At 36.8% G+C, this 22655-nt stretch overlaps 1 protein-coding gene across 1 annotated transcript; it reads left to right on the top strand.

Moving 5' to 3' along the window:
- The first annotated feature begins 21292 nt into the window (after window positions 1-21292).
- LOC142338354 (EF-hand calcium-binding domain-containing protein 10-like) lies at window positions 21293-22182 on the top strand. Its single transcript, XM_075388066.1, has 2 exons — window positions 21293-21544; window positions 21923-22182. The coding sequence occupies exons 1-2, from the start codon at window positions 21442-21444 to the stop codon at window positions 22165-22167; spliced, it is 348 nt and encodes a 115-aa protein (XP_075244181.1). The 5' UTR covers window positions 21293-21441; the 3' UTR covers window positions 22168-22182.
- Window positions 22183-22655: the final 473 nt, after the last annotated feature.

Genomic DNA, 22655 nt, shown 5'->3' with positions numbered 1-22655 from the left:
GATTGTGGGTTCCGCAGGACTGTACCTTGAGTTGTATTGGTCCTTCGCAAATATTTACTGATCTACAAGTTGGGCAATTTCCGGCTTTTGTACGTCTCTTGATGTTAGTTAAGTACATATACAAGTTCCGTATTAGCACCTACTTTATCAGAATAAATACTTCACCAAGTACATAATCTCTCATGAAGTTATTTACTAATTATGTGAATTTATCTTCAAGAAACTCAAAAAAGTAAATTTTGAGGCTTTTAGGCACTTGATATGTTTGCTAGTAAAACTGTCACTCTGCGGTTGTTTTTCATAAACATAAACAAATTAGGGGTTACAGGCCTAGATGGAAATACTGGCTATATATGGCCTTGAAACTAAATGAATATTATAGCAATTAATTATGGATATTTTAAGGAATATCATCACGTAACTATGAGGGACGAAATAGGGGCGTGACACTACCGGACTTTATGAAAATTTGCCATGAAAATTTCAGGGAAAGAACTAGGTTTTACAATTTTCTTATAAAACATATAATCTGCGCGAGTATCAGGTTATAAACATATTTTTGTTGGAGCCACCCAATTTATGTTTTCTTAGAAAAGAGTTTTTGAACGAAAGCATTAAAGTTAGACAATTAAGGAAGTTAAGAGAAATAAAGTTAAGTTAAGACAAGTTGAGATAAAGATTAAAATGGAGAAGGTTAAGACAAGATTAAAGGCTGTGGAGGAACATTTGAGTGTTGAGAATGCGCTAATGTTGAATAAAGAGTGAGAACATAAGTTTAAGTTAAGGTTAAGAGAATAACGGGAATTAGCACTGGAAATAATTATGGTTATTTCACTGAATAATGGCTCTAAAATTTGAGTAGGGTAACACATTTGAACTGGCTGAATAAATGGTTTAAAGCACTGGTTAATTTCTGGGATTAAAGCACTGGTTTGATGATCTAAAGCACTTAGAAGGAAAACTTAATGGATGAAGGGATACTTAATCAGTTAAAGGATTAATACTTGTCGAACTATATAAGACTTTCAAGAATTTAAAGTATACTCTCGTCTCGGGGTTGAGCTTGGTTGTCCAGTTCGTCTTCTGTGTTGAGTCGATCAAGTGTATTAAGGGACAAGGTAGAGGTTGCTGGCATTGAATTTCGTCGTTGTGGTTTAAGGGTTCCAAGTTCTTCTGGAGAGATGACTGTTGGCGGTTGCTTTAGTTGTTTGGCTAGATTTGTAACAACGTCTGCTTTCAGATGTTTGGGTACGGAAACTACTGGGTTTAGCGGTACATTGGTTCCGTTAAGCTTCATGAAATTTGGTACCATTAGTCGTACAAAGGCTACTTCAGTACATGAAGAGAATATGTAGGGCTAGATTTCCGATAAAGACAATGATTGTTAGCGAAAGAGAAAGTTTGATCGGAACGTAAGATTCAAGTTTGTCAATTAGTGCTGGCTTAAATGACTTCAATTCAGTGGTAATGGGCTTCGCTATAGCATCTAGTGATTCTGTTGATAACTTTCGATTGGAATAGATAAATTCTGTTTTGACTTTCTTTAGTAAATCGAGGTTGGCATCAGTGCTTGTTTCGTATCTTGGCAGCTCGTTTATGTTTGGAACTGAGTCAATTAAATGTTCTAGTGGATCAGGCAATTTAACATTGATTCTCTTTGCTGGAAGGTACTGACAACTTTGTAAATCAGCTCTGATTTTAATGTGATCACTGAACATTGTGTGTCCACATTTTAATGTGATTAAACAGATGTTACAACCTTTATGAGGAATGTTGGTGTGTCGGCCGTTTTCGCTCATACCAATCTCACTAAGGGTAAAATCACTTGAAGCTGATGTTAAGAGCCAAATGCCGTATCCAAGATTCTGTGCTCCTTCGGGGTTGGGTAACCTTCTCTGTGTCACATATTTTCAATGCTGTAATGGCATGATGAAACTTGAGGGTTGCTAAGCACGAGGAGAATCCAAGGTGAGTTTCCAATGTCTCATGACAGATTCGGTATCGTGGCGATCCAAGACAGTTGTCATACTGAGCTTTCGTCAGTACTGTAGTTTCCATCTGTCCTTCTGAGATTGCTAAGTGCTCTCCCTCTACCACCAATTGTAAGGCGTCTACAGAGTCCTTCTGGGGCATAGGGATTACATTTGCACGATAAACTTCGAACACTGTCTGGCTAGAGGCCAGGGGAATGGCTAGTGTCAGTAAAAGTCCGTCTTCTGTTGAAATCTGAAATGTCTTGTACTAATTTCGCATCGTAGTACGAAAGTATGTCAGTCATGGGTATTGCCAAAATTAGACGATCTGGGGCGTTCTTTTGGCTGTCATGGACTGCATCCAGGATCTTTATCAAAGATTTTCGCGGTATTAAAGAGATTGGAAGACGTTTATCGAGTAAAGTAGGAATGGCATTTATTACATTAATTCGGAAAGAATGTAAGGCTGCTCGATAACTTTTAATATCTGCATAAAGAGTAAGAAATAATGATGCTGCTGTGATCAAGTTAAAGTTCAATTGTTGTTGTGTTGCTTGAATTTCCATGCATGTTGCTATTGCGTTCAAATTGTGGTCTACAATAGTGAATTGTTTCTCAACTAGTTTCCAGTTTCTGTTTTGGTTTTCTTGCATTTCGTTTTGAACTTTATAAACCTTCGCAAGTTCGTCAGGAACTAGAAACAATTTCTCATTTGTTTGTGCGCCGATTTCCATGACAGGGTCGTTGAGGCTATTAAAACTATTTGTTAATCGATCGATATTTTCAGCGTTTTGAGACGTTCGTTGGCATGAGCCGAAAATTCCAGTGATTCCACCGCATCCTCCGCTGCTAATTGCTATTCCTGGACCGAAGAGTCCAATTCCAGCTACTGCGGCTGCTATAGCAAGCGGGGCGGCTCTTTTCTGTCTATTTCGGGGATCCTCTTCGACTCTGGCGAGGAGTTTTTCAGTCTCATTGCGTAGTTTAAAGACTTCAATTTCGGCTTCGATTGTTTCGTTTAGAATCTTTGAGTAAAGCCAGTCAACATTGAAGACGTCTGTCTGGTTTCGGTACGTGGTACTGTGCGTCATGTTGCAGAACTCTGATTGTGTTATCCATTTGTTTGAGAGTTCAAGAGGTAGAGTCTCTATTTGTTGTCGTACTGTAAAGTTATACCGCGGAAACGGTACTAGAAACTCTGCATTGATAAACTTGTCAGTAATAAGGATCTTTCCTTCCTTGTGGAAGATTATTCCTGGGCCAACGCTTCTTCTGCATTGATTGGCGTCTCAAAAGTGGGGCCGAAAAGTACGAGATTCAATAGAATTGTAAGTAACATTTTCGTGTTTCAATAATAACAACTGTTTGAGGAAAATTTTCTGCTGATGTGGCTCTTCTGGGTGTTCAACTGGTTTCTGGTTGGCCTACCTGTGTTTATTTGCTCATTTATTTACTGTACTTGGCTTCTAGTTCTAGTTTTCTCAATATGGCACTTATTTATATGATATTTATTTGTTTCAGGTGTACTTTACTTTTGGATCATGTGTGTTGATGTGTTTGTTTATTGATATTACTACTAAATCTGGTGTTTAAACATGTTGAAGTGGGGTTATTTGGTTGACTGTTGGGTGTGTGATGATGGGGATAGTGGTTGGGGGGTCGAATTATGCAGTCTGTACATGTTTTTTCGAGCTTTTCAGATTATTCTGATTTTAAATATGTGCTTCAATTTTACTGTCGTCCCGAATAATATCAGTCTGGGATGCTGCAACAACGGGACCAGGTATGTGTCAAGGAACTGGGTTCACTGGTCTTGTTTAGTTCACCCAGAGTGCAATATTCATAATAGTACAATAATAGTTAATAGTATAGAAGATGGAGGAGATGTTTGTGACGGGGAATCAATATTATTATTAGTATTCATATTATTATTATTATTCATATTATTCGGGATTGTTGGGATGTGGAGAAGGAGATGGAGAAGAAGATGTGCGGGAAGAAGGAGGGAGGGGGAAGAGCTTGAAGATCAGGAAGATGAGGGAGGAGTTGAGATGGGGAGACGACAGTACAACTAGTTATTTTTATTTATTTAAATAACTTATTAACTGACTGGTTGTTATAATATGGATTAGTTCTCCTTAATATACTGACTAATATACTTGGTGCTATTAATATTTAATAAGGTGCTACTAATATCATACTAATTAGTATATATCAAACCTGTTTTGTGAGAGAATAAGGACATAAGTAGGGGATAAAAGGAAAGATTTGGAGGTAAAAGAATAAGTGAATGTTAGTGAAGGGTGTAATTGTGTGTTCAGAGCGGTGTTGTGTGTTTTGCGGCATGTGTTATTTAACAATTAGTGATCGTAGTGGCATGGTATTTAAACGACCTTGGCATTTATTACATAATTTGTGCTGTTTGTGTGTTTTCATTCCTGTGATTGTTCATTTTTGACTTAACACTTTATTGTTTTGCTTGCTTAATAACTAGTTTGACTCAATTTTTGAATTTTCAGATAGTTATTGTTAATCATGGATGATGTCCAGTATGAAGATTTTCTGGCTTTCTTGCGAAGCAAGTCGTTGTCTCAATCTGAATGGGTGTATCCATCATTTGTTCGGACGTCTGAGGAGCGACGAGCTTATCGGGACAAAGCAGAACATATGGTACTGGGAACAAAGAATGTGAGAACATCTGAATTGGTCGTGAATCGAGGAATTTTGATGTACAAGGTGGAAGTGAAGGTAGGCAGCGAAATGCAAGTTCAGGAGAAGGAAATTCCAACTCAGCGGATGGTGTCTCAGGAATTGGCTTCGCTTCATGTCGGGTTCAGTGCTTCTGCAAAGCACATTTCTCGTGTGCAATCACAAGCCGATTGCCTGAAAGCTGCTGGGTTCATCTTTCCACGTTCGATGGGGGGATTGCAGGCCGCTGTTGAGAGGTATATGCATAAGTGTATAATATTTATGTATATTTTTATGTATTTTTCTTTAGCTTGTTGCGTATATTATTAATTGTGAAGTGGTTTTTGTTTGTTATTTAGAGCCAGTCGTGATTGTGTGCCATGTTTCGTGAAGAAGATGCACGGCAAAGAGGTGCATAGCACTTTTTTCCGTGCGAATCTTCGCGCAAACGTGTGTGCCGAATTGGGGTACGAGTTCTACAATGACATTTACGCTGAGTATGTGGACGTAGTGTCATTTAAAACTCCAAAGTGGCTTGGTGTGGCTGGTGTGAGGCCCGAAGTTGGTGGTCTGTGAGCTCTCAGTGCTCTGTACTACTCATTACCTGGTCGGAAGTCAGGTATTTGTTGTATTTTATCGCAATTTTCAGTAGGTTTAGAACTCTAATTCACATTTAGTGATTTTATTGCAGACAAGAAGGTTCCCAAGCATAATGTTCGCGTTCTACGCTTGGCTATTGTGGCCAAGATGCGTTCGCCTGGGTTCTCTGAGCTTGTAAAGGACCAGTTAGGGTACTTTGTGTCGGAGTATGAGATTGCTGAGAGTGAAGACAATGGGTCATTGGCCGAGTTCTGGGTAAAGTTTCCTTCAATATGTGATAATTCTGATACGTGCATGCGTAGGTAGGTATAATCTGAGATTTTACTGTTTAGTTTGTCGGTATGGCCTATTTCCTCGGATGCAATGTCAATATCTATTGGCAGTAAAATGAGGAAATGGGGGGCGGCTGGGTATGTTAACGGCATTCTATCAGTGCTAAGACCACCGCTCCTGCTGTACTGATCCAGTGCATCGGAAAATTCATCGACAAATGAGTATCGGTACATTGTGAGCCAATTGTGGACTTTCCAAAGTGAGTTTTTAACTTGTTTTTGTGCAGAAATCATCGAGTTTTTGTGCAAATTCTAGACATTTTGTTCATTTTTATGGTATTTAAACAGGTTGGATGATGCTGAGTGGTACGTGACTCGTTCTACTAGGACAAGGGGTCAGGCCGGTCAGAGTGCTAGTGGTGGTGGTACCGTGGCTGAGGATAGCGCCGATGGGAATTGACTAGTGTCGGTGCAATTGTATTCATCATGTAGATTAGTTTCATTTATAGGTGAGTTTTTACTTGTTATTTGACAATTGTAGCTTTGATAATTGGTTTTTACTGTTGGGTCTAGAATTTGCAGTTGCAAAATTGGTGACCTAACGACTTTTTTGATTTTTGAGCATTAACTTTACTGTACTTGTGAAATACTGGTTATAAACTGGTTCTAATGGTTCTAGGTACTTGTCCTGGTTGTTAGCAGCATTTGTGTGTAATTTGATCTGGTTTGGAAGAGTATTTGGTACTAATTTCTACATGTAATTTTTTCGTAATTTAGGTCATTTTTCCACATCAAGACTGGTGTTGCATATATGTGAATTTTTCAATTTTTATTGAACTTTGAGCAAACTTTTTGGCTTGGACCACTTGGTAGACATCGGTGGGGAACAACTATGCTATAAATTCAGGTTTTTGGGCACTTTTTGGTCAACTATTTTATTCATGATTGAGAAAACGAAAAATGCGAAAATTTGAGGGCTCCAGCGTCACTCAATTTTTAAATTGCTCCAATCGGGCTCAAAATTGGCAGGTCGCTTCTGTGGCGCTGCAGCGCAAAACTTTGGCGCAATTTGAGCATTTTTCGCAAAGTTATGACTATTTTTGTAATCTGAACCTGGCTATTTTTGAATCATGAAATTTCGGGCTGAATAAGTCATCACTGTTCATACATTATCAGTATTGAATGGTTAAAATGGTACTGTCTATGCTTGGTACTAATGTATATTACTGAATTATAGGGTTTGAAGCTATTTATCGGGTCAGAACATTGATTTTTACGTCCAAAATGCTAATTTTCAGACATGATTTTTCCACTAATTGAGCTTTTTCGAGACTTGTGTCGGTCTGGTGATTCTCTAGTGGCCTAAATCAGGTGCTAACTGTTAGTACTAAAATCTGTGGCTATCAGATGTAGCCTTTTGGTAGCTTTGAAGTTGGTTAACTTGTGTTTTGTGGCGGTTTTTCTGTGAAATTTGCTGGATTTTTACTTGTGAAGCATCATGTTTGGTGAAGAAAATGACATAGATTGGAGATATTTGACTTTTGACAGTAATTGTGGGTCATACTAGTGAATGATATGTTGGTGGCAGCTATTGGTGCAGTTTGGTGCTTGATTTGACTTTATTATGTGGAGTTTTTCACTTTATAATTTTGGGCAAAATTTGATCAAATATGTGCAATTTTTGATTTTTTCACTTTTTTCAACATTTATGAATTTCTGTGCAATTGTATGGGTTTATTGGGCTTGTACAACTAATAGAGAGACTGAATATTGGATATGGGCTCATAAGTCGGCTTTTTGGTACTATTTTTCTGGTCTAAATCTGGCTCTATTTTGGCGAATTTGAGAAGAGTTGGGTAGGCTTCAGTTTTTTGCTATTATTTCAACATTTTACTTAACAATTTTCAATAATTTTGATATGAGCGCACGATTGATTGAGCATACGGATGTTTTAAGCTAATAATATTGGGTTTTTGATCAATATTTCGGATTTTATGAACGTGTTCGCAATTTTTCAAAAAGTCTCCAAAATTGAGGGCCCCAGCGTCACTCAATTTTTAAAATCATTCAATTGAACTCAAAATTGGTGAATCGCTTTATTGGCTCAAAAAACCCCGCAGCGCAAAAATTTGGGCGATTACAACTATTTTTTGACGAGTTATAACGTTTTTGCTGCAGTGAACCTGGGTTTTTTGAAAAGGCTCAGATAAGGGATAGGTTATTGGCTATGAGGCTATGAAAAAATTGTTCAAAATGATTGATATTTCTATGGTTGGACTGCTCATGAGTAGGGCTAACTGAATTAACAATAAAATTGGGCATATTCTGGTATTAAGATGCATTTTTGATCACTTTTTTCTGAAATTACTCTCAATTTTTTGTGATTTTCGTTACTTTGGCAATCTTTTCTCAACTTGTATTGGCACTAGGGGGCTAGGAGTGCATATTCTGAGAGCTACGGATGTAGGAGTGCCGATGGTGTGGTTAATTGCTGTCAGAAGTTAATAATTTTGACTTTAGTGGGAGATAACTGAATTTTTTCTGACAAAATTTTGACAATTTTATAGCTTATTTGGGTTTAAGTCTTCATGGTTGATACTGGGATGAGCTGGGACTGGTTTTTATGGTACTACAAGGCTAGTGGGGTGTTGCACTAGGGTAGTAGGGGGTATAGGTGGATTTAATCGGGTCAGGTGGGGAATAAAATGACAAAATTTTTGAAGCGCTGAATTGAAGCAGAAGCGCGTTTTTAGTTTTTTCGTCATTTTTCAACATATACATGGAAATGTTGAGTTTTGATAATTGTTTGAGGTTGTACCATGTAGGTGTCAGCTGGCAGTAGCTGCTGGAGGCATTTGGGACAGTTTTTGGCATGTTTTGGGATATAATTTACTCTACATTTTAATCAATTTCAACGCATTTTGGTAGGGTTCGGAATTTATGTCATAATTGAACTTTTATTGATTTTTGACTGGATTTTTGGGTACTGGGATGTCAAGCGTGAGCAGTTTAGGGCTATAAAATGGGTCAATTGGCGGTTTTTTGTAGGAGTTATCATTGAATTCGAGTGGAAAAAAAAGTGCCAAAAATCGGGGGCTCCAGCGTCACTCGATTTTTAAAGTTCTTCAAATCTCTTCAAAATTTGCAGGTCGGTTCCTCGACTTGAAAAATGCTGCAGCGCAAAAGTTTGGGATGATCGGGGTATTTTCCGCAATTTTGACTATTTTTCTTAAGTGAATTTAGGATTTTTGAAAGGGTCAACTTTGGGCTAAGTTTTTTGATACCTAAAGCGGGTTGAATGGGGTCAATTATAGCTGGGATCGCTTCTACTGGATGAAAGCTTTTCAGAACAATAGATTAATCCAGGTTCAGACAAGTAGTTCTTGAGATATATCAAAATAACTAGGACTTAAGGTCGAAATTTTTCCAATTTTCGGCGATTTTTGGACTTTAGGGCTAAGTTGCTCAGGCTTGTTGGGCTTTTGGGGCACGTAGAGGTTACTGCTAGACTGTAATCTGTCTTTACATGCTACTGGATATAGATGGTTATGGGTAGAGGGTCGAAGACTTGACATATAAGCTCAAAAACGATGTTAAAGTCTAATTTATCATAGCCACTGGCGAGTTTTGGAAGACTTAAGTGTGAAATTCCTGCATCTATTACTTTTTCTCTCAGTTCATAGAGACTTGCTAAGACAGATTCCTATGTGGTTTTGTGGTAGTACCCAGATTTGGTAACTAAACTGAAGATATAACGTTCGGAACTGGGGTCAAAGTAGATTAAAACTGAGCCAATATCTGGTGGATATCTAAGTCTGATTGCACTTGGGGCTGCTGGGTACCAACTTTTGACTTGTCTGGCTAATCCCTTTGCCATTGCAAGGTTTGCTGATATTTAGTGTGCAAAAGAGTGTGGAGAGTGTAAGATATCTGTTGGTGAACTTAGATATGTTGCATTTATTTCTTGGCTAAAATGATTTAAGTTTTGATTTGAAGAGCCTGGTGATAAGTTTTTTGTTTGAGATCTGGTTACTGGTTTGTTTGCTAAACTGCTGGGCTCTTTCCCTGAATATTTTGCTATACTAGCTCTAACTTGAGCTAATTTTGTCTCTCTAATTGGTGTATTTGATTGTTTTGCTGCTTGTGCTGATGCTTTTATTGCTTCACGTTTTTCTTCTTGTTCCAGTCTGGCACGTGCGTTTTTTGGTCTAGGACTGCCTGATCTTCTAATTTGGTTAGTAAGGTAAGGGTTTGATCTATCTTCATCATGCAACAATATTTGTCTAGTTATTTTAAATCCATGTACATTTTTCTTCTGTTGATAATAAGGTGATTTGAAGGCACTTTTCTCTGGTTGTCGTTTAGGGTGATAAGGTCGAGCTCTTAATTTTCTGTCAGTTAACGCAAATTGCTCTTCGCGTGTTTCTGGAGTCGTTTCAACATCTAATGGTACTATTGATGGTTGGGACTGTTGGGAAGGTGAGAACATTTTATCATCTGATGAAGATGATACTAAAGGAACACGAACTTCTTGTTCTTGCTGTCTGATTTCGTCAGCAATTAACGAATCAACCGGTTTTCTAATAAAATGTTCAGCGTCCAGGTTCAGATCAGCTAGGTTTTCGTCTGAACTGCTATTTTCATCAAATAAATTTGGAGTTGCTTAATCTGAGCTTGAGGAATCAAATACTGGAAGATGGACTAGAGCTGTTCGTGGTCTAACTGCTGGTGCTACTACCCTTGATGGGGCCAGTGGTGCTGCTGTAGGTGCTGCTGCTGCTGCTGGTACTGCTAATGGTCCACCTAGGAGAACATTCATGGTCACTTTAACTGGGTCCTGTTTCACTTTTGTGGATTGTTTTATCTCCTTTTCTTGTTCGTTTATTAGTTCCGGGATATGTTTATCAAATAGCTCCGGTTCTATTTGTTGTCTTCTTGATGGGTCAGGTTGAAAGTTGACAGGATTAACGACTTCAAGGTCTTCAAGAGTTTCACTTGGTTTAATTGGTTTCAATCTGATGCGATGAACACATTGTGTGTAATTCGTATTTACTTTTCGAATGATGTAATTAAAGTCAGTAAGGATTTTTCCACTTTATACAACGGTAGCCGTTTCTGAACTTGAGAAGCTATTACAGTTGATTGCTCTAGTAGCTTAGGATTCAAAAGTAAACAGATTGATTTCTCCAGAATCGGTTTTGCTGAGGCCTTTTGATCATAATACTTTTTGTACTTCAAGTAAGCAGTCGTCAGTTTGTCTTTGTTTTCCCCAAACTTTTGCATCGTGGCGTCTTGCAGTTCATTGACAAAATCTGAGTTTACTGCTTCTGCATCCATTACTTTTCTGGAGAACCTAATGTCAAGGGGGGCTTTATAGGTTCTCTGCCATGGAATAAAGTTGAAGGACAACACTTTGTCGCTGAGTGATACGAAGTATTATGAATGAATGGTGCTGAGGGACATATTTATGCCAATCTTTCCATTGTTCTTCAGTATTGAGTTTCAATATTCCTTTTAATGGTCCATGAGATCGCTCTACTGCTCCAATAGTTTGTGGGTGCTTTAGTGAGGCATGCTTCAACTTTACTTCTAATAAACTTGCTAATTCTGACATTAATTCTGAAGTTAAATTTGTTCCTAAGTCACTAAGGTTTGCTGATATACAGTGTGCAAAAGAGTGGGGAGAGTGTAAGATATCTATTGATGAACTTAGATATGTTGCATTTAATTCTTGGCTAAAATGATTTAAGTTTTGATTTGAAGAGCCTGGTGATAAGTTTTTTGTTTGAGATCTGGTTACTGGATTGTTTGCTAAACTGCTGGGCTCTTTCCCTGAATATTTTGCTATACTAGCTCTAACTTGAGCTAATTTTGTCTCTCTAATTGGTGTATTTGATTGTTTTGCTGCTTGTGCTGATGCTTTTATTGCTTCACGTTTTTCTTCTTGTTCCAGTCTGGCACGTGCGTTTTTTGGTCTAGGACTGCCTGATCTTCTAATTTGGTTAGTAAGGTAAGGGTTTGATCTATCTTCATCATGCAACAATATTTGTCTAGTTATTTTAAATCCATGTACATTTTTCTTCTGTTGATAATAAGGTGATTTGAAGGCACTTTTCTCTGGTTGTCGTTTAGGGTGATAAGGTCGAGCTCTTAATTTTCTGTCAGTTAACGCAAATTGCTCTTCGCGTGTTTCTGGAGTCGTTTCAACATCTAATGGTACTATTGATGGTTGGGACTGTTGGGAAGGTGAGAACATTTTATCATCTGATGAAGATGATACTAAAGGAACACGAACTTCTTGTTCTTGCTGTCTGATTTCGTCAGCAATTAACGAATCAACCGGTTTTCTAATAAAATGTTCAGCGTCCAGGTTCAGATCAGCTAGGTTTTCGTCTGAACTGCTATTTTCATCAAATAAATTTGGAATTGCTTCATCCGAGCTTGAGGAATCAAATACTGGAAGATGGACTAGAGCTGTTCGTGGTCTAACTGCTGGTGCTACTACCCTTGGTGGGGCCAGTGGTGGTGCTGGAGGTGCTGCTGCTGCTGGTCCTGCTAATGGTCCACCTAGGGGAACAATTATGGTCACTTTAACTGGGTCCTGTTTCACTTTTGTGGATTGTTTTATCTCCTTTTCTTGTTCGTTTTTTAGTTCCGGGATATGTTTATCAAACAGCTCCGGTTCCATGTGTTGTCTTCTCGATGGGCCAGGTTGAAAATTTACAGGATTAACGACTTCAAGGTCTTCAGGAGTTTCACTCGGTTTAATTGGTTTCAATATGATGCGATGAAGACATTGTGTTTAATTCGTATTTACTTTTCGAATGATGTAATTAAAGTCAGTAAGGATTTTTTCCACTTTATACAACGGTAGCCGTTTCTGAACTTGAGAAGCTATTACAGTTGATTGCTCTAGTAGCTTAGGATTCAAAAGTAAACAGAATGATTTCTCCGGAATCGGTTTTGCTGAGGCCTTTTGATCATAATACTTTTTGTACTTCAAGTATGCAGTCGTCAGTTTGTCTTTGTTTTCCCCAAACTTTTGCATCGTGGCGTCTTGCAGTTCATTGACAAAATCTGAGTTTACTGCTTCTGCATCCATTACTTTTCTGGAGAACCTAATGTCAAGGGGGGCTTTATAGGTTCTCTGCCATGGAATAAAGTTGAAGGACAACACTTTGTCGCTGAGTGATACGAAGTATTATGAATGAATGAATGGTGCTGAGGGACATATTTATGCCAATATTTCCATTGCTCTTCAGTATTGAGTTTCAATATTCTTTTTAATGGTCCATGAGATCGCTTTACTGCACCAATAGTTTGAGGGTGCTTTAGTGAGGCATGCTTCAACTTTACTTCTAATAAACTTGCTAATTCTGACATTAATTCTGAAGTAAAATTTGTTCCTAAGTCACTAAGTTTTGTTTGAGGAATGTAGCTGTGTTGGAAGAACACCTTTACTAGTTCTCAGGCTACTGTGTCAGCATATCCATTCGTTAATGGAACTGCAAATAGATACTTTGTGAAGACATCTGTTCCACTCAAAACATACTTAAATTGCGATGACTTGAGGGGGCCTTCTAAATCAATTTGTAGCATATCTCCTGGATATGATTGTAGTGAACTGACTGGTTGCAACTTAGGTGTGATATGGTTTTTTGGTACTCTATTTAATTGAAGACAAGTGAGGCAGTTTTTGATGAAACTAATGAAATGTTCGGTGAAGCCTGGATAATAAAATCGCTTTCTGAATTCTTGAATTGTTTCTTTAATGCCTAAATGACCTGCTGTTTGTGAATTATGGAGCCTGTATATAGTCTCTTTCCATAAATGCTTAGGTGCACAGAATTGTCTATGAAGTACGTTTCCAGTATCATCATAAAAAATTCCGGTATAAGACATTCCCTTCAAGAATTAATCTGTTTAAATCTTTGTGATACTTTTTTAAATTGGTCGTTGCATACTTTAAGTCTAGTTGTTGATTGTTTTGTTGAATCCAGCTTATTACTGTTCTAATGTCTGCATATCTTTGCTGCTCGTCTACTAAATTGAGGCTAATTAAGTTGTCTGTAAGATCTGGGAACTCATCTAATGGATTTGGGTAATCAATTGAGTTTATTTCTTGTTTTCTTTTATGTTTAAATAGCCCTTGAATTTCTGTTATTGGTAAATTACTTTGCCGTTTTTTGTAATACTCGTAATAATCAAGTTTTTTGAGAAAGTTTACTTCATCTTTATTTATTTCGTCACAGAGATTTTCAGTATCAAATAATACGTTCAGTTCAACATCAGGGTTTTGTGCTTCTGTATCAATTTCTATTTCTCTAACTGGGATTCTATCATTTAACTTGAAAGACATTGTTGCTGTTTAATCGTTCTCCATTCGAGAGAGGAAATCTGCTGCATAATTAGCGCGTCCAGGAATGTGAGCAATTACTATGTTAAAGGCAAGTATTCTATCTAGACAATTCCAAAGAGATGGCGGTATTACTTTTGATTGAAAGAATTGTGTGAGGCTTTTGTTGTCAGTGAGTATAATTACTTGTTTACTTGATCCCTAAATGTAGTGCGAAAAGTAGTCCAGCGCGTAGTACAAAGCTGGGAACTCTTTGTAATAAATTGAAAACTTTAACTGTCTGGCGTTAAACAAATGCGATCCAAACGATACGGGAGCGTATGTTTTCGTTTCTTTCTTTCCTGTTTCATTTACGTAGTCTTCCACCATTAGTACAAAACCTGCGCCGTGGTAACTAGCGTCAGAAAGAATTACATACTGTAGGCCTGGTTTTGGCAATCGCAATGTTACATTCGTTGCTTCCATTAGATCCTTTTTTTTACTTCTAATGCCTCTACATGTTCTTCTGTGGTTTCTATTACCGCATCCTCCTAAGGAGCTTGTAAAATGACGTTAGTTTCTCACCTAGATTAGGTATGTAATTACGGAAGAATTGCGTGAAGCCGATTAATTGTTTTAATTGTGTTGTCGTTTTTGGCATTTTGAATATATCAAGAAATTTTGTTATTTTTGCTTTTCTGGTGAAATTCCTTCAGCACTGATGTTATTTCCAAGGAATTTCATTGTATCTGCTGCTATTTCACACTTTTCGGGCGACAGTTTCAGTTCCGATTGACGTATGCATATAAAGATTTCACGTAAAGAGGGTACCAATTGTTCAAAATTTGTTACTGCATTTCCGATATCTTCCATAAACTGGGTACAATTTCCTGAAGCTAGGCATGGGTCCAAGTAATGTCTAATAAAGGAACTAAATCCTGTTACTGACTTATTCAATCCTTGTGCAAGAGATTTATGAGCATAAGTTCTCGAAGCAAAGTTAAATGCTAGCAGTTGCACTGATACATCGTCTGCCATTTGCACGCAGTGATATGCTTGAGAACAGTCAAGTTTTGTGAACAGTTTTTTCCCGGCAAAGTAGTTTATTGCGTCACTCATGTTTGAAATCGGGAAATTCGTATTCACGTAATCGTTTTTCAACAAATGGTTTACTTTTTTCAAGTCAATTAATAGTCTAAGTCTTCCTGAGTTCTTTCGTTGTGCAAAAAGGGGACTACTATATCTTGATTGGGACAAAGTTGTTATCAATCCGTAGTAATGCATTAATGCTAGTTCTACTTGTAGCTCATTTCTTAGATGGTCAGGCGTTGGAGGTCCTTGTTCATAAATTGGTATGCTTCTTTCAACTGTTTCATAAATTGTTAACTTTATATTCAAATCTGTATTATATCCGACGTCAAATCTGTGTTTTGCAAAAATGTCACTGAATTCAACTAGTAGTTCACCTACTACTGCTTTTTGTTGATCATTGAGGGCCGATTTTTCCCACGGAAACTTGCTCAAAAAGGTTATTTTGTCCTGATGATTACCCTTTGGGTCTAATTTCTCCATTTCTTGCAGTTTTAACAATTGTTCAAAAATTTCTCTCTGCAAGGGCGACAAATTTGTCGGAGCAGGAAACTTTTCAGGCGTTGGGAACCACAATTTTTCATATTCTGGAGCTGGTTTTGCTGGTTGAGCTTTTCTTTTCGGGGTATCTGTAACTTGGTATTATTGATTTATTTCACTTAAATAATTTTCACTCATTTTCGCAACATTTATTAACTGTGGGTCTACTTCTAACAACTTTTCAGCTCGATCAGACGTTCAGAATGAGAATTTGGCTATTTCTTTGCCCTTTTTATAGTAATTGGGTGGTCAGTATTGTTCAGGACATAGATGTAAAGAATATAATTTTTTCTGCAACTTTACTTAAAGAGAACGTTAATATTACTTCGCTGTCTTTTTCAAAGATTTCGTTTGGAATTGTTACTCCACAAAGGTCAGTGAATGATTCTAGTTTGTCGTAAAGTTTTCATTCTAATACTGCTTGTTGATGTGGTTGTAAGACTTGCTTTTTCTGTGTGTAAACTCCGAATTTTTTCTGTGTGTAAACTCCGAATTTCAGAGTTTGGTCAGGGAATTTAATGTAGCTTTGTCCTGGGCTGATGCTAACTTTATGTTTTACAAAGAATGGGTTGCCTAATATTACAGGAGTTGTGACAATTAAAACAAGGAAATCTTCTGTAAATTTTTTTGTGCCCAATTTAAATGTAACTTTAATTGCTTTGTCAATTTTAACTATATTTCCGTTTGCCATTTTTACTTTATCTAGATCAGGCTTTTCTATTTCTGTATAAACTCCGAATTTTTTACGTTTTACTACTCTTCTGGGTTGCTTTTCTAGCTTTATTTCATTTATTTGCAGAGTTTGGTCAGGGAATTTAATGTAGCTTTGTCCTGGGCTGATGCTAACTTTATGTTTTACAAAGAATGGGTTGCCTAATAATACAGGAGTTGTGACAATTAAAACAAGGAAATCTTCTGTGAATGTTTGTGTGCCCAATTTAAATGTAACTTTAATTGCTTTGTCAATTTTAACTATATTTCCGTTTGCCATTTTTACTTTATCAAGATCAGGCTTTTCTATTTCTGTTATTGAATTGATATTTGTATTAATAAGTTACTCGTAAAACTCGCGGCTTATCGCGTTTGCAAATGCGCCTGCATCAATTAGTGAGCGTCTTTCTAATTCTCCATTAAATTTAACTTTAACATAGGATAATGTTCTGCCTAAAAGTGGGACAATGCTGAATAATTGTTGAACATATGCTACTGGCTTTAGTGTGGGTTGAGGTACTTGTGTTGGGAGTTGCACAGAATTATTCACTTTACTTTTATTATTATTACTTTTGCGTTTTCTACGCTTTTCGTAACTTTTATTATAAACTGGTTCTATTACTTCATCTAAACTAGGACTAGACGTGCTTTCGTTATAATAATTAACTGAGTTTTTATAATTTTTATTTTGTTTTTTAAAGTTGGGTGGCTTTATTAGTTTTTTTGTTGATTAAATGGGTAATTCATACCTCTCAAATTTCTATTTTGATTAATACTTGTACGATTAAACTGATTTGCTTGTTGACTACCATATCGGTTTTGTGCTGGAGCTGGGCTATCATAAACTATTCTCTGTCGAAGAAGACTTGCAGGGGAATTTTTAGTAGGAAACCAATAGATTGGTCTATTAACATAAGTTGGGTGAACAAATGGAGGGCTAATTGAAGGTTCAGTCCAATAATTCCGAGTTTGTGGCTGTTCATTATGATAAAATGGTTTAGGGGCATTAAATTGTGGTCTAGATTCTCGGTAATTATTAGCACGGGGGGCATACTGTTGCTGGGGCCGATAGTTTTGCTGAAACTGACAATGATTGGGCTGATTTTGACGATAATTTGGTTGATAATTTTGATATTGCGGGCGGAAATTTTGTCTATAACTTTGTCTGGAGACTTGTTGAGGGTAATGTAGTGTGAATATGTTTACTGGGCCTTGTTCTGGTGGCTCATTTTAGGTGCTACTTTCTGTTCAAATTTCTGCTCAAGTTCTTTTTGATTATTTGAAATAACAGTTATTGCTTTTAACATTTTATCAGTGTTTGATTCGGTTATTTCATTAAATCCATCATCAAAGTACTCTTCTCTGTTACACATCTCCCTTATTGCAATCTGTTGGCTAGCTAAGGTGCACAATTGATCAATTGTATCTGTATCTGGCCTTTCTAACAGCTTAGGCTGAAGCCAATTTGGCATAGACTTAAAAAAGAAGCGCTTTATTTGCTCGTTTTTTCGACTTTCTGACATCTGAAGGGCAGAATCTCTTGCTGCTGTCTCTCTTTCAAATCCACGAGTCTCAGCATCACCTCCTCCTGCTGCTGCTACAACTATTTTGGGTGCTGGATATGCTTTATTTGCTTCAGTTCTTAACTTTACTAAGAAGTTTTTTACAGTATCAGTTTTTGGGTTGAACTTTTGGTTCTCCAACTTTATTATTCTGATCTCTCTCAAGTCGTCTTGTGTGAATCTGGTTCTTAGAGATGTTATACTATCCGCAAAAACTAGTATGGTAGCCTCTGTTAGGGTTAGAAAGTATCGTAAAGCGTCTCCTTTTAAATGTAACTGCAAAAAGTTCGCTTGTTGCGCGGCTGCGATTGCTGCAACTCCGATTGCACCTGTTATTAGTTGTTCAAACTCGTTAAAATTGTCCGTTTCTGATCCAGAAAAAAGCGTGATGTTCACCTGTGCGTGTGCCATTTTGCTTTTTACCCGATTAGATTATATACTTAACGTTCAATCAGTCTTATTTTCGTTCTAAAGTATTAAATAGCACACTTAACTTAACTTAATGGAGAGACTAAGGGGTTTCAAGAGAAGAAAACAGTTAAATAAATAGCACAAGAATGTCAGAAAAGAAACTACTGAAACCATTTGTTCAGAAAATAATAAAGAAAGGCTTCTTATGAACCTATTCCTAAAGCTCCGGTCGAATCGTCAGACTTATATCGTTGAAGCCTTATGGGCCGCCGAAGTCTCACCTCTAAAGAGTGCCCCTTAGTCTAGGAAAATTGGTGGGGACCACGACCGCACCGGCCTTGTGGAAGCTGCACTCAGATAGGCAACAGCATAATGACCGAACCGCAACAGCATAATGTCACTGTTTGATTCATTAACCTCCGGAGCTGGGGTGGGAAATTAAATATAATTGTTTTAATATTCTGTTTAAATTTTTGTTTTGCCCTCTTTTAGTTAATATTTAAGTGATGGTTTCAGTAAATTAGCTTATTCTGATGTTATCTGATAATCAGTAATGATGTTGTCAAGGTTAATATCTCTGTCTGATTGAAGTTTGTTACGGATAAGGCCAAATTTGCGAGATTTCTGATTTAAACTTTTTGCTGTTCAATAAATTGCTACACGTTTATCATCTTTATCTAGCACATAAATAACGATGGATTTATAAAGAGAAGAGGAAAAAGCGGTTACTATCTGAGCTTGCGTTTTGTTACTGTTTTGTGTGTAGTTGATGTTATTTCCTTCAATATGTTCAACAAAATTGGGGGAAGCACGGCAATTATTAATAGCGGGGAGAATTTGTTCTTTAAAATTTACATAAATAAAGCACCAAAATTAATTTTACAAATTCATTGAGTTTGTTCCAGTTATTGTCCACTCAAACACTTTTGAATTATTGTTGCATTTTGTCCACAAAGACACAAACACAGTTTCCACCCATTTTTTCCTTTGTTACTGCTTTCTGCTTTATCGTCTTGCTCGGAAAGGAAGTGCTAGATGCTGGTTGAAGGCTCTTAAGGTAATGAAGAAAAGGCAAAAGAGGTTCGTTAAACTGGAAAACAGTTAATAACTCCTGTCACCATGTTACGCACTGATTTTTAGAATCATTAATCTATGGTGTTATTGAGGTATATTTGAGAGATAACTTTGAATAATTATTGTCATTTTCAAGGGCTTATTTTGATGTTTCACAGTGCGACTTTTAGCGGATATATTTTTAATGAAATTAGCTAGTAACAGCCTTTTACTGAGCGGTTCGGATGCATTATATATCCACTAGTTTGCCTTGTATTTTAGAGTTTTATTAGTCTCAATTTCTACTCTAACAAAGTCTGTCAAACTTAGAAGTTTTAGGAGAATTTCCAGTTCAATCTTTAATTAATATATCAGAAAATAAAGACAAAGTTTCAATGAAAGAATAAGAAGTTTAAGTTTTTGCTGAGTTTTATTAGAAACTGATAGTCAGGCTGTTTCTCCGGTGTTCTGGAGATTGTGGGTTCCGCAGGACTGTACCCTGAGTTGTATTGGTCCTTCGCAAATACTTACTGATCTACAAGTTGGGCAATTGCCGGCTTTTGTACGTCTCATGATGTTTGTTAAGTACATATACAAGTTCCGTATAAGCACCTACTTTATCAGAATAATTACTTCACCAAGTACATAATCTCTCATGAAGTTATTTACTAATTATGTGAATTTATCTTTAAGAAACTCAAAAAAGTAAATATTGAGGCTTTTAGGCACTTGATATGTTTGCTAGTAAAACTGTCACTCTGCGGTTGTTTTTCATAAACATAAAGAAATTAGGGGTTACAGGCCTAGATGGAAATACTGGCTATATATGGCCTTGAGACTAAATGAATATTATAGCAATTAATTATGGATATTTTAAGGAATATCACGTAACTATGAGGGACGAAATAGGGGCGTGACACCGAGCCTCCTTGTTGATTTTAAATTCTGTTTTGCCCATGAGGAGAGAGTTCAGTTGTGTAATAAGTAACAAAATTAAAAAAAATGTTTGTACCAACGTGTAGATGTCAAACAAAACCAACGGCTGAAGAAGTTACTAATGAATGGAAGATCTATTGAAAGCATGGGTGACCTTGCGCGTGCAGGAGAAAAACAAGGGAAGAATTACATTCTCCCCAAATTTTAAACAGATAGATTAATTGGACCTGAATAGCGCTTGTTGATCACTTTGGCAGGTATTTCGATTTAATCAGTTCCCTAGAACGTGCACGTTGTGTTTTTAACGAATTAAAAATTTCTCCAAATAAAAATTTTAAAGCCAGTATTACAAAACATTGTTCAGTCGAACCTAGACTAGTGTACTAAAAACAAAATTGAGGGAATAAACCTAATATTTTCGATTTTTTTGACACTTGAAAAGAAATTTAAAAGTTAGTTTACTTTTCTTTGCATTGGTACTATTGAAGAACAATCTACTTTCAGATCAATTTTGCAATTTTGTTTGCATAACTGTGATCCCTGATAAGCTCAAAATTACCGAAAATTGGTCTTATTCGTTTTTGACAATATTGAGCATTTAATTCCCGAGGAAAATTATAACCGTTATCTCTTGTGGGTTTCGTAAAAAATTATTTCGAAATGGTTCTGAATTGATTCAGCTATAATGATGGCTACTATACCCACCATTCTGCCTATATGATAAATCCAGAGGGAATGCAAAAGTTAAGAACGCCGACCATTTATGTGCACTTTTTCCAGTTTTTAGGCTTCATTCTCTGCAACGAATAAAATTAGTGATTTGACATGAATATTTTACAAAATTTTTTTTGCCTGCTTTAAGATGCAGTAGATTCAACAATTGATATTTTCGAGGTCATTATGGTTGACGCGCAATGGTCTCAATATAACAAAAGTAAATACAGAAAAAAGTTGATTGAAGCGATGCATTGTAAGCTTAATAAGTTCTTAAGTTTATTCATTATAAAAACTATAAAAAATGTTTCTTGTTCGTTTTTGGGTATGGTTGCAGGCTGACATAAATAGAACATTTTACTTAAAAGTTCATCTATCATAATGCCGTTGAATCAGAAAACGTTGAATCAGAGTTGAGGTTTTGTTTTTATTCACGTGCGTTTCAGTGCAGTTTGTTGTACAGGTGTATAGGCTGCATGTAAAGTAAAACATTGAAGCGTGTGATACCACCATACTAATACATTGTACAATTCATTCAATTCCAATTTAGTTTAAACATGAGTCTAGATCGTACCTCTGAGGCTAATGATTATTTAAAAGCCCACCGGATTCCAGAGTTGATGGAGAATCTGACGTCACAGCTTATTTACCAACAACCAGGTAAGATAGTCACTGATGAACTGAGGAAAAAAGGTAAAACTGTTTTAAGTGATTTTAAGTTGAACAAATTACGGAACAAATTTTAAATTAAAAAATAATCCAATGTTTAATCATTTCGCTTGGACACGATAAGACATTTCTGTAATAAACTATAAGAGACTGTTAACATTGGAGCAGAAATTAAAACACTTAGTTGAGAACTGTCCCCACCTTTTTACACCTTTAAAAGGTTGTATTAATTTTTATGGTTAGTCAGACTGAGTAAATATTGATTTATACAAAAAGGACCATTAGTTGAAACAAAAATGGAAAACGAAACAGACCTAAGAATTGTGTAGAAACATAAATTAATTATGGGTCACTCTTTTTGCTGTGCAGATAACCCGCGTGAGTTTCTGAAAGAGTACCTGACCAATCTGAAGGCAGCCAGAGAGAGGAGGGGAGATGGACCCAAACTGTTCGGAGAAGAGAACCTCAAGTCACTCTTTGGCATGCTGGACCCAGTAGGCTCTGGATCAATCACCAAAACACAATATGTTGAAGGTAATAAATACGTTGAAGGAATTATCAATACTCAGGCTAGAGTCCAAATCCAAAAAGACTTCCCAATTTTGCGGAGCTAGCAGTGAGTTGGAAATTGTCTCTGATCAGACGACCTACCTGCGTTTTCCTATCGGTCTATCCTGTGATTTTTTAGAGGGTCGCACAAAACACGGTGCCTCGAGTTGATCTGATAAGAATTTTTTTTTTGCATTTTAGGCCTAAGCCATGTTATGCATTAAACAGCAGCAACCCTTCTTTTGTTTCTGTTTTGGATTGAATATTTTGGTCTCATCATATCGGTAAGTTGGTCGGTAAATTAGGGTGGTTGGTTAAGCTAAAACCGTAAGGAAGTTTTCAGTGCCATTGATCTTCAAACATTTAAGATTGAGCATCATTGAATAAAAGCTCCTGAACGGAAAAAAGTGAAGTTCTTAATTGACATAATTTCGGTTTTCTTGCGTAAAACTTTTTCCGATTTTACTCTTTTGCAAATTATATTTTTTCTGATCCTTTTAAGTGGGGAGGAACTTTATGCTCAACCGTTTCTTCTGTTCAGTCAATTTTTGCC

Source organism: Convolutriloba macropyga, chromosome 4, assembly GCF_964194025.1.
Source record: "Convolutriloba macropyga chromosome 4, txConMacr16.3, whole genome shotgun sequence".
Lineage (NCBI taxonomy): Eukaryota > Metazoa > Xenacoelomorpha > Acoela > Convolutidae > Convolutriloba > Convolutriloba macropyga.
This window is presented reverse-complemented; position numbering and strand designations above follow the sequence as displayed.

What these genes read in the sequence shown, in the direction of transcription:
- LOC142338354 (XM_075388066.1), top strand. Translation starts at nt 21,442, where the DNA reads ATGAGTCTAGATCGTACCTCTGAGGCTAATGATTATTTAAAAGCCCAC. An exon ending in GCTTATTTACCAACAACCAG is followed by an intron (nt 21,545 to 21,922) that starts GTAAGATAGTCA and finishes TTTGCTGTGCAG; the next exon opens with ATAACCCGCGTGAGTTTCTG.